Genomic DNA, 12,942 nt, shown 5'->3' on the forward strand with positions numbered 1-12,942 from the left:
ACACGAGCGTCGATCATCACATCTGCTCACTAATGAGTGCACTTGTGTAGTAATACGGCTCTTTGGCTTGTGTTTCTGGGATTTGCTCTAGAATGGGTCATCTAGAAATATTTTGGTGGGTAATGGTTAGTTTTTGGGAGCATGTCAATTTCAATTGCAAAATGAAAAAAGGAAAAATAATAAATTATATGTTTTACAATATACAAATGAAATATGCATTTAGCATATTAGCATGATTTATTTATTTATTTGTATATATTCACATCAGCCTACTATATTGTTTAAACTGTATTTATACATGGCAGCATTTGCTGTACTGATATCAATTAATTATTTTTATTTATTTTCTGGTTAAATATTTCATTTTTAATGATCTTATAACATTTTAGTAATTTTGTGTTTTTCTTTAATATTTTAGTTTTTGCTTTTTAAAATATGTCTATATAATATGTATGAAATCTTTTTTAGGTACTTCAGTACTTCAACTCAATGAAACTGAGAAATGTTGCCTTGGCAGCTAGCTGAAATAAAGTAAGTTTAAGGTTTTTTTATATTTTATTTCAATTAAAGTTTATTTTATTTAAAGTAGCTATTTTTTTATTTTAGTAAATAATAAAAGTGAAGAATATGAATGAACTATTTATTGCATTTTGACATTATTCTCATGATTATTAAACAATTTAAATTCTCTTTAGCCTGCTATATTGTTTAAATTGCATTTATATATTGCAGTATTTTCTGTACTGACATCAATGAATGGTATTATTTGATATTTCTTATGCATTTGTTTTGCATCACAATAATGCAAATTCTCTTGAAAATAATGCAAAAACATTTAATAATCCCAAAAATAGGCTTGATTTTCTTCATGCAAGTTATTTTAGCATCACTGAGATACTAATGTTGCTTTTATTAATATTACATTTTTTTTACCATTTTCTTTTAAACTTAATTTTAGCAATTGTTTTGATGTTTTTATTACATTTGTAATATGCCTATATAGTTTTTATTAGTTATTTTAGCAATTTAATTTAAAACTATTGAAAATGAGAAATGTTGCTGAACAATGTTGAAATGTTGACAAAAAAAAAAAAAGTTCAATATTTTTATGTTTTATTTATATACTTCTGTTAAAGTTTATTGTATGATTTTAATAACTCTGATGCTTGTTTCTTAGAGTTGAAACTCCTCATTCTGATTTCCTGAAGAGATTAAGATTTTGAAACAGATCTCTGATTAAACAGAAAACTATCTGCATGAATTCAAAGGAAAATTATTTTGCTTTATACAATACTGTTTATAAAATTAACAGTTTATGTGAAAAGATTAAATGTTTATATTAAAAGTATTACTTTTTACAGTAATGTTTATTAAAATTAACAGTTTATGTAAAAAGAAAAGTAAATTAGTTAAGCACAGTTGTACAAATCATACGTTCTCGTGTTTATTTTCTGTAATGTGTAAGAACTGTTAATGTGAAAGGTGTTCTGTTTTTACCATTTTTCCCCCATAGTGGGATTTTAGTGAAATATTAAATCTAATATTATTCAAAAAAGGTAATTTGATCTGGATATATGCAGCTCATACCTAGATTTATAGCATAATATATAAGTTGAAATGTTTCACACACAAATCACATAAATATGAACAATTGATAAAATATTAAGAATGATTGTTATTTAAAAAAATAAGAATTTTTTTTTAACAAACTTTTTTCCCTTTTTTATTTTATTATAAAAGTTAAGGGTCTACTGTTTTTACCTGCTCTGTGTTTTTGTTTTTCTGGCGAATGATGTTGAATCAGATGCAGGTCAGTTTGACCCGGAGCATAAGCTTGTGCTCTGATTTTTAACAACACAGAGGTTCAGATGTTTATGATGTGTCACAAATAAAAGGCAGAAGCGTGGGACTGACCTGAGCGAATAGACGCGGCAGTGTTTGGACACGATCCGCTGTGCCAGACTGAACCTTCGGTCCAAACACAGGACCCACGACCCATGATGCTCTGCGTCAAAGACGGGCGGCACAGACGCGGGTCTCTGGCAGGACAGCTTCACACACACACACACACACACACACACACTGAAGATCAGCACTCATCACAGCTGAATAACTCTGTGAATGCTGGGATTGTACCTGCGGAGTGGAGATGTATCTGAGGAACCGATCCGCCTCCTCCTGGAAACCTCGAGTCTCAGCGGCCCACGGCTCCAGAGAGATCTTCCATCTAGACATCTACACAAAACAGTACAAACACATCAGTGAACTTATTCAGTGATGGATAGTAAAATCTGTTCAATATATAAGTATCTGTGTGCTTTCCCTCAGGACACTTCACCAAACCTCTCCATTTCTGTCTATGAGGTTTTCTTAAAGCCGTGACGTATTGTCAAGTATGGTGGCCCATACTCGAAATTGGTGCTCTGCGTTTAACCCATCCAAGTGCACACACACAGCAGTGAGTAGTGAACAAATGCGCACACACACACACACACACACCGTGAACACACACCCGGAGCAGTGGGCAGCCATGCTGCGGCGCCCGGGGAGCAGTTGGGGGTTCGGTGCCTTGCTCAAGGGCACCTCAGTCGTGGTATTGAGGGTGGAGAGAGCGCTGGACATTCACTCCCCCCACCTACAATCCCTGCCGGCCGGGGACTCGAACCCACAACCTTTGATTACGAGTCCGACTCTCTAACCATTAGGCCACGACTTCCCCATATGTGACCCTGCAGCACAAAAGCAGTCATGAGTAGCACAGGTATATTTGTAGCAATAGTCAACAATACATTGTATGAGTCAAAATTATACATTTTTCTTTTATGCAAAAAATCATTAGGATATTAAGTAAAGATCATGTTCCATGAAGATATTTAGTAAATTTCCTACTGTAAATATATCAAAACTTAATTTTTGATTAGTAATATGCATTGCTAAGAACTTCATTTGAACAACTTTAAAGGAGATTTTCTCAATATTTAGATTTTTTTGCACCCTCAGATTCCAGATTTTCTAATATTGTCCTATCCTAACAAACCATACATCAAAGCAAAGCTTATTTATTCAGCATGTATAAATCACAATTTTGAAAAATTGGCCCTTATAACTGGTTTTGTGCTCCAGGGTCACATATGTATTTTTCTTTTAAATGTAACCTTGTCTCATCTAAGATTTCCAAGTCTTGAAACGTCAAGATGCTCCAGTTACATATTTTAATATTTCTGTAAAGTTAAATATTCATTAGTGAAGATGTGGATCTTTTGTTTGTATAATCAATTGTATAGATGTTTATTTTTGTCACAATTTCTGTGATCATTTTTAGGTTTATCCAAATGAAACTCATTAATACATTTTATTTTTATTACATTTGACATTATTTTATTCATTATTAAACAATTCGTCCCATAATTCTCTTTAGCCTGCTATATTGTTTAAATTGTGTGTGTGTGTGTATAGGCCTATATATATATATATATATAATTATGTGTTTGACTTACAAAAAATTTATGATTTTTATTACAGTATAACAGTGATATTATTTATATTTTGTTTGTTTGTTTATTTTTTAGAATAATTAAAATTTTAGGCGAAGATAATTGTCATGAAAATAATGTCATAACATAATTGTAATAATCCATAGTTTCCATCTTACAAAGAAACACTGACAGTTTATTCAATGTTATCTTTAACAGGTCATTGGTTTGAAATATTGAAATATATAACTATAAAAATCAAAAACTGAAACATTTCAAACCAAACATGTATTCTTGAGAATACTGCCTACATTGATAATCAGTTTATATCCTTCTTTCCATCCTCTTCTGTTGAATCCCTGCCATCATCATCGTCCTCCAGGAAGTGACATCATTTTGGTGGGAAAGCAGCAGCAGAAACATCAGTATTATGTGACTGATCTGTGAGGCTGGTTTGTTTCATGAAGCCTGTTGTTTTTCAGAGTTGGAAGGACTGGTTCAGTTGCTCTCAGTCTATTTCCAGCTTGTTTTACTCCAGATTCCAGATGACGCTGTGGCTTTTATTAGAACTGCATTTTTTCCGTCCCTCCTTACAAATGTCAAACAAACCCGGTTCAACATGAGCAAAACATCTGGGGTTGCAATGCTTCATCCTCCCAAGTGCCTTCAGTACTTTATAAATATTAGCATAGCTACGAGTCCACATACTTATAATCCATCTGCGGTGCTCTTAAAGGAACTGTTCACCCAAAAATGAACATTTGCTAAAATTTACTCACCCTCAGGCCATCCAAGATCAAAATGAGATTGTTTCTTCGTCAGATCTGGAGAAATGTGTCACTGTATCACTGTCTCAGCAATAGAAGTGAATGGGTGCCGTCAGAATGAGAGTCTGATAAAAACATCACAATAATCCACACCACTCCAGTCCATCAGTTAACATCTGGAGAAGACTAAAGCTGAAACACATCCAGCATTAAGATGTTTTTAATGTCTACAATATGAGTCTATAATCCATAATAACTCTTCCTCCAGTGAAAAAGTCTCTCACATCTAAATCCAGCCACATATTTGTTTAGAGCTGGTTTGATCTGTGCAGATGTCTCTCCTGATTCAGACCAGACCACTTTATCACTGGAGGAAGCGTTATTATGGATTATCCAGCTAAAGGAAATGTTCTCAGAACGTTCTCTCAACGTTATAAACAAACATTCCTCCAGTAACATTAACAGAACATTCTTTCAAAGTTATCTCGTCTTTAATAATGTTCTCAAAATGTTATTTATACATCGTTCATGGAAAGCATTTTAGCTGGACATACGTCTAACGTTTTTTAAACGTTGCTACTTCATTCACAGAACATTCAAAAGTAACGTTTACATAATGTTTGCAAAATGATACAATGGAATGTTTCCTTAATGTTCATATACAAACAAGCAAAAAAACATTCTTTAAAGGTTGTCAAAACATTAAAACATTTTGTTGGATGGAGTTATGGAATCATATTTTAGCAACGGTTTGAAGTTAAAAGCATCTTAATGCTGGATGTGTTTGAGCTTTTGTCTTCTCCAGATGTTAACTGATGGACTGGAGTGGTGTGGATTATTGTGGTGTTTTTATCAGACTCTCATTCTGACGGCACCCATTCACTGCAGAGCATCCATTGCTGAGACACTGATGCAGAGACACATTTCTACAAATCTGATGAAGAAACACACTCATCCTAATCTTGGAAAGCCTGAGGGTGAGCAAACTTTCACCAAATGTTCATTTTTTGATGAACTGTTTCTTTTTTCCTGTTTTAGGGATCAATAAATAACTTAGCGTTGTTCAAGGACCAACAAAATCACAGCGAGTCTCTGGCGCACATGTAGCCGTCGGCTGCTCTGTTTGCACAGCTGGCTTCAATTAATTCCTGATATCCGCTCTTCAGACACGCAGAAGCCCTCGGAGCTCGTATTATAGACACACTCGCTGTGAAACATGCAAACGCATTCAGGGCTCATTTACAAACTGTGATTTTTAAATTAAGAGTTTGATAGCAAACATCACAAGTGGAATATCTGAGGAGAAGTGGGACTAATATACGAGGGAATATGATTAACCCAAATATCTCAAAATATCTCTGCGTGTCGTCAAATGATTGAATGCTTTTAAAAGAGTTTAAATCACTAACACTAAAAACAGTGATGCTTGCCTTCACAAACCCCAGTAATTAATGCCTTTAGTGGACATTTGGAGTATGTCTACGTTGTAAATTAAACTCTTTTATTTCAAAACTGAAAGAAAGAGCCTTTTTACTTCTGTTAGAAGATTGTAATTGCGTATTATGCTTTTTTGTGTGTTATTGTATGATTGAACATCGTACACCAGAATTCAAAAGTTTTTTTTTGTTTTTGAAAAAAGTTTCTTCTGCTCACCAAGGCTGCATAAGAAATTGTGAAATAGTTTTGTAATTTAAAATAACTGATTTCTATGAGAATATCTGTTAAACTGTCATTTATTTCTGTGATCAAAGCTGAATTTTCAGCATCATTACTCCAGAAATCATTCTAATATGATGATTTGCTGCTCAAGAAACATTTCTGGTTATTATCAATGTTGAACACAGATGTGCTGCTCAATATTTTTGTGGAAACTGTGATGCATTTTATTTTTCAGGATTCACAGATGAGTAGAAAGTTCAAAAGAACAGCATTTATTTGAAATAAAAATCTCTTGTAACATTATAAATGTCTTTACTGATCAATTTAATGCATCCTTGATGAACAAAAGTATTAATCTCTTAATTTTCAGTCAAAAACACTGAAAAGTTCAGATAGTTTTGCATGTTTGTGTGTGTTGATGTGTCACACCCTTCATATGGTTCCAATAGAGACGATAAACACTTCCCTCAAAATGCTGAATCTCTGCTTTCAAGATGTGTTTAATTTCATGCTTGTGTGAAGTTTTCAATGCTTTTAGCATTTTATTTTCCCCCTTTATAATATCAGTCAATATTTCTGCTGCTGTATCTTTAAGACACCTGTATGTAAATGAGCATCATTCATTAGGATGCGTCACGTTACTGAATACCGAACACGTTTTGATGTGTAAATGTCTTATGTTAATGAGCTCATGTATTATGTATGAGTCATTTTAAATCTTTAGTTTCAGTAAATCGTCCAAGTGCACTGAAAAGGGAGCTTTGTGTGGTGCTTCGACACAGAGGTCAGAGGTCAGGCCCTGCGTCTGTCTGCTCCAGAGAGTGTGAAAGTCTTCAGAAGAGCAGGACGGCATGAATATGGAATATCTATGGAGAAAACTGTATCTAAAGTTGCTTCGTTCTCCATCAGCTGAGTCTGATCCTGTTGTCTTTTCATCGACATGTTGTAACTCTTTCTAGTAAGCTAGTAGACACTTTGAGAATTAGACAGTTCTCAATCAGTCTTAAAATGATTTCAAGTAAGAAAAAACAAGCATTAAAATAAGCTAAAACAATATGTAAGCTGGCATCATATTTTGTATTCAATTAGTTCCATCAACAACTACCATTTTGTTGAATTTGTTTTGGAATTTTTCTATTGAATCAGGTTTGGAAAACTATAAAAATATGCTAAGGATAAAAAAAAAAAAAACCTTTAGAATCTGAAAGTCATGGAAATTTTCATAATGAATATAATTTGTTCTAGTTGTGTCATGTTAAATTGCTATTTGTGAGTAATGACATGGAAACATATGGAATTTAATTATTTAACTAAAACATATTTTTTTATTATAATTTTCTATATTTTAATTAATTTATTCAGTTAGTTATAATTATTTTATTTTATTATAATGTTTTATTTATTTTAATATTGTGCCACTCCTAGTTTATGTAAATACATTTATTTTGTTTTAATTTATGTATTTATTTATTTTAATATTGTGCCACTCCTAGTTTATGTAAATACATTTATTTTGTTTTAATTTATTTATGTATTTATTTATTTTAATATTGTGCCACTCCTAGTTTATGTAAATACATTTATTTTGTTTTAATTTATTTATTTTAAATTGTATTTAATTATTTTATATAGTGCCACTCCTACTGTAAATAAGGCTAATTTAATTATTTAATTTAAATTTATTAATGTAATCATTTATAATGATTTTATTCAGTTATTTTTAATGTAGTTCAATTCCTAGTTTAAAATAATTTTAATTAAATAATTTCATTTTAATAAATTTTATTATTTTATTTAATTGTTTAATATAATTTATGTAAATCGTAATAATTTTAATTTTTTAATAAATTTTAATTATTTATTATAATAGATTGCCACTTCAATGTAAACAAAAAGTTTAATTGCATTATTTTATTTTAATTATTTATATTAGTTTTATTCAGTTAGTTTAATATGGTGCCACTCCTAGTTTATGGAGATAAAAAGCTTTGTCTTTAACGCAGAAGTACCAGAAATATCATGATAAGCCTTCAGGTGTTGTCTTTGAGATTGGAGGCCTTGAAGTCGGAGAGGTTGAGAAACGCCGAGTTAGATTATCTGTCTGAATGCAGTATTTGATGCACTGTGTATGAGTTTCTCTCTCACCCGTCTGTGATGCTTCAGCGCTGAGCAGCAGGTGGATCCAGCATCAGCTGCAGCATCTGTTGCCGTGGCGACGGTCCTGTGATGCTGGAGACGCAGGCCCTCGAGCTGCATGTAGATGTGAGCGCAGACACAGAGCAGAGACAGCAGCAGACACATGCGCAGAAGCAGACCACATGCACTCGTCCTCTTCCTGCAGCTGCGCAGCGGGTTCATCTCACACTTCAGTCCGTGCATTCAGCTAGAAGCGTCTCCATCTGTGTATGACAGAATAAACAGATCCTGCTTCACATTTTATAATGCATGACATATATTCGGACAGCTAGCAGCAGATTTTTAAGAACCAGGGATGGATTACCTGATAAATCAATGTTAAAACAAACAAAAAACTAAAACTTATATGCCTGTAAAAGTCATTGAAATTAATAAATTGAATTAAAAAGCCGAGAAAGTTTCATAATGTATATAATAATTTTCTATCAGGGTTCAAGGATATTTGTCCCTTAGGGAAATTTACAAAAATTAACATAAATTCATTAATAATAAATACTGCAAACCCTAATGAACAATTATGGAATTATTTAAAATTGTTATTTAATTATTTTAATAAAGTGCGACCACTAGTTTATGTAAATAAAGTTTTAATTTAATTATTTAATTTTAATTAAATACTTATTTATAATTGTTATTTAGTTATTTGAATACAGTGCACTTCTCGTTTATGTAAATAAAGTTTTAAATTAATTATTTTTTAATAATTTTATAAAACTGCTGAACAACATCTTATCCTTTTGCATTAATTGTTGTAATTTTCTAATATTAGTTTCAAGTCTTGAGATGTTTCATAATGTGAAACTGATTCAGACTGATTTGATATGAATCATCTGATCTTTTGATTCGATTCCATCAAGATCTCAATAAAAACAGCCAAATGATCAAATGAGACGAAACACTTTGAAGTGTTTCTTTCAATGAATAATCAAAAATAGACATTACCACGTGATTATTTTATACACTATTGTATTTCAAGTATTTTTATATTTTCCTGTAAAAAAAAAAAGGTTTCATTTGGTAAAATTAGTTAACATGAACTAACAGTGAAAATACTTCTAAAACATTAATTAATGTTAATTTCAACATTTACTAATATTACATATATTAAAATCTGAAGTTGTATCTGTTAATATTATTAAATGTAACTGAAATAAATTAACAATGAATAGTTGTGTTTTTTAAATTAATGTTTAAAGATTAAATACAACGTACAAAACGTATAAATAAATAATATAACATAACACAATAAAACAAAACAAGTTAATAAAGTTAACAAGTTTACTTACAAGTTAAGTAAATAAAACAAAGATTACTGGGGTATATTTAACAGAAAAATTCACTTTAAATTTTTCTACTTCAAACTTTTACATTTAATTTAATGTTACTTGCTGTTTCTTTGTAATTGTTTGTAAAACTGAGTGAAAATTCAAAGTAAATCCTAAACCAATAATTTTTTCAGTGTACCATAAATTCACTGCTCATTGTTATTTAATGCATTAACTAACAATAACTAATGGGACATAATAAGGTTTTAACAATAACCATCTGACATAATAAGGTTTTGTTGATGTCGCTCACCTCTTTCACCCAGTGCTCCTCGATCTTCTGCTCTCCATGTTTGTTTTATTCACTTCTGTCGTTCATCTCTCCGTCTGCATGTGTTCAGAAACTCAGAAAGGCTTTGGGTACAAAGTCCAGCGTTGGTAAACATCTTCTCCACGCCGCTGTGAGCGTCTGAGCGCAGAGAACACACATATATTTGAGAGTCTCTCCACCCATACGCCTCTGGACAGATGAAGCTCTGTAACTCTAGACAAAGACACACACACACACACACACACTCCGCCCCTCAACCGGAGCCTCAGCACAATGTTGCATGTTCTTCACAGGAGAGAAGAAAGCGGTCAGTATGAGCAAACCAGCTCTGCTGCAAAGACTCATGGGAACGTGTTCAATCAGAAAGCCTGAGGGGAAAGAAGACATGCAATGAACTTCAAAACATCCAATTTGATCAATCAGGCTTTATAGCTCATATAGTCTGATATAGTGAGAAAGTGAAGGAAAAGCAGCTCAGTTTTATTCAGAGACTTGCTGTAGATGCTGATATATATGATGAAGTTCTGATGCATGTAATGTAAATCAATGAGATCTTTATAGCAGATACTGACATAAAATGATCTAAATAGCAGTGGTCACTCCAGTAATATGTCCCAGTAAGATGAGATCAGAATCAGAATCAGAATGAGCTTTATTGGCCAGGTATGTTTACACATACAAGGAATTTGTTGTAGTGACAGAAGCTCCACAGTGCGACAGAAAGACAGTAACAGGACACAGATAATAAAATAATAATATACAAATATACAAATAGGCAATGTACAAACACAATATATAAAATAGACAACTATGTATGTACAGGTCAAGTATGTGCAAATTAGAAATGAGAAATAAAAATAAAATAAGAGTGTGGTGAATGGATAATGTATTATAGTTGTGTGTTCCATGTTTATTGTTGAGTGTTCATGAGATGGATTGCCCGAGGGAAGAAACTGTTCCTGTGTCTGGTCGTTCTGGTGCTCAGAGCTCTGTAGCGTCGACCAGACGGTAACAGTTCAAAGAGGGAGTGTGCTGGATGTGAGGGGTCCAGAGTGATTTTACCAGCCCTTTTGCTCACTCTGGATAAGTACAGTTCTTGGAGACTGGGGAGGGTTGTACCAATGATTCGCTCAGCAGTCCGGACTACTCTCCGTAGTCTTCTGAGGTCAGATTTGGTAGCTGAGCTGAACCAGACAGTTATTGAAGTGCAGAGGATGGATTCAATGATGGCGGAGTAGAATTGTTTCAGCAGCTCCTGTGGCAGGTTGAACTTCCTCAGCTGGTGAAGGAAGTACAACCTCTGCTGGGCCTTCCTGACAATAGAGTCTATGTGAATATCCCACTTCAGTTCCTGAGAGATGGTGGTGCCCAGGAACCTGAATGACTCCACTGCAGTCACAGTGCTGTTCATGATGGTGAGTGAGGGGAAAGCAGAAGTCCACAAATTTCTCCTGAAGTCCACGATCATCTCCACCGTTTTGAGCGTGTTAAGCTCCAGGTTGTTGAGACTGCACCAGACAGCCAGCTCCTTAACCTCCTGTCTGTAAGCAGACTCGTCACCGTCCTGGATGAGGCCGATCAGTGTGGTGTCGTCTGCAAACTTCAGGAGCTTGACAGAGGGGTCTTTAGAGGTGCAGTCGTTGGTGTAGAGGGAGAAGAGCAGTGGGGAGAGTACGCAGCCCTGAGGAGCTCCAGTGCTGATGGTTCGAGTGCTGGGTGTGAATTTGCCAAGCTTTACTAACTGCTGTCTGTCTGTCAGGAAGCTGTTGATCCACTGGCTGACGGAGGTGGGGACGGAGAGCTGAGTTAGTTTATTTTGAAGGGTTTCCGGGATAATGGTGTTAAAAGCAGAGCTGAAGTCCACAAACAGGATCCTCACATAAGTCCCTGGTCTGTCCAGATGCTGCAGGATGAAGTGCAGTCCCATGTTGACTGCATCATCCACAGACCTGTTTGCTCTGTAGGCAAACTGCAGGGGGTCCAGTAAGGGTCCAGTGATGTCCTTCAGATGAGCCAGAACCAGTCTTTCGAATGATTTCATGGCTACAGACGTTAGTGCCACAGGTCTGTAGTCATTAAGTCCAGTAATTTTGTGTTTCTTTGGGACAGGGATGATGGTGGAGCGTTTGAAGCATGAGGGGACTTCACACAGCTCCAGTGATCTATTCAAGATCTGTGTGAAGATGGGGGCCAGCTGGACAGCACAGATTTTTAGGCAGGCTGGTGACACACCATCTGGATCAGGTGCTTTCCTTCTTTTGTTCTTCCTGAAGGCCTGGCACACATCGTCTTCGCTGATTTGAATTGTAGGTGTGGGGGAGAGAGGGGTTGCTGGAGGTGTGAATGGTTGTGTGGAGAGGTGTTCTGGGCGGGTGTGGGGTGATCGTTCAAAACGACAAAAGAACTCGTTTAAGTCGTCTGCCAGGTGTTGATTATCCAGGGTGCTGGGGGGTGGTGTTTTGTAGCTGGTGATGTCCTTTAATCCTAGCCACACTGAAGCCGGATCGCTGGAAGAGAATTTGTTCCTGAGCTTGTCAGAATAATTCCTCTTTGCCGCTCTGATCTCCTTTTCCAGTGTGTATTTGGCCTGTTTGTACAAGACTTCATACAACAAGCTTCACTGTTAATGAAGCTCATCAACTTTCTGCTGACACCAAGGCCCATCCAAAGGCAGAATCAAACTTGACAATCAAGTACACCTTTGATCAACTAGACTCAAAGGCTGCTGGACATGGAGATGCGAAGAATACCTTGAAGCTGGATGCAACTCTTTCCTATATCACCATTGAGTCTGTAAGCCAAATCACCACAACTTCTGCATCCCCTGGTGGTGTCACAATTAAGGGAACGCTAGATAATGAAGCTAACGTTTATATGAAAGTTTATGGTCTGAAATCCAATTCGAAGACCACTGGAAATGGATGCATTGGTTCTAGACAAGACAAGTTGTGGTTTGACATTAATGACCTGCTGATCGTGGAGGGAGACCCTGATCGTATGTATTCTTTGCTAGAAATTGATTCAAACTATCTGTTTACTGAGGGTCGAGAATTTGACATTGCAATAAACCACACTGCTCGTGGTAAAACTGATATTGTAAATATCAGTTTTTAAAATGGTATAATAACAATTATTACTCAAGTTTTCTTGTTCAAGAACAAAATTCTCCTCACCTGAACAGAGCCGAGCATCCCAGTCCCAACGGTTTCTGCAACGGTTATATTTAAATATTTATGACGTAACACCTATCA

At 34.9% G+C, this 12,942-nt stretch overlaps 1 protein-coding gene across 3 annotated transcripts in view; it reads right to left on the minus strand.

Annotated features, from left to right (window-relative positions):
* The window catches only part of LOC306843750 (putative methyltransferase-like protein 24), a 21,880-nt gene extending 8,964 nt beyond the window's left edge, over positions 1–12,916 (minus strand). Inside the window, exons 1-6 of one of the 3 annotated variants that reach the window (XM_079375402.1) lie at positions 12,865–12,906; positions 9,925–10,059; positions 9,674–9,829; positions 8,045–8,298; positions 2,137–2,235; positions 1,915–2,051 (exon numbers count right to left, since the gene is read on the minus strand). In XM_079375402.1, the coding sequence (XP_079231528.1) occupies positions 1,915–2,051; positions 2,137–2,235; positions 8,045–8,278 (470 nt within the window). In that variant the 5' untranslated portion in view covers positions 8,279–8,298; positions 9,674–9,829; positions 9,925–10,059; positions 12,865–12,906. Of the gene's footprint in view, positions 1–1,914; positions 2,052–2,136; positions 2,236–8,044; positions 8,299–9,673; positions 10,060–12,864 lie in introns of all 3 variants that reach the window. The other 2 variants (XM_079375400.1, XM_079375401.1) reach the window with 2 other exon arrangements.
* Between the last annotated feature and the right edge of the window lie 26 nt (positions 12,917–12,942).

The sequence above is a fragment of the Barbus barbus genome (genome assembly GCF_936440315.1).
Source record: "Barbus barbus genome assembly, chromosome: 24".
Classification (NCBI taxonomy): domain Eukaryota; kingdom Metazoa; phylum Chordata; class Actinopteri; order Cypriniformes; family Cyprinidae; genus Barbus; species Barbus barbus.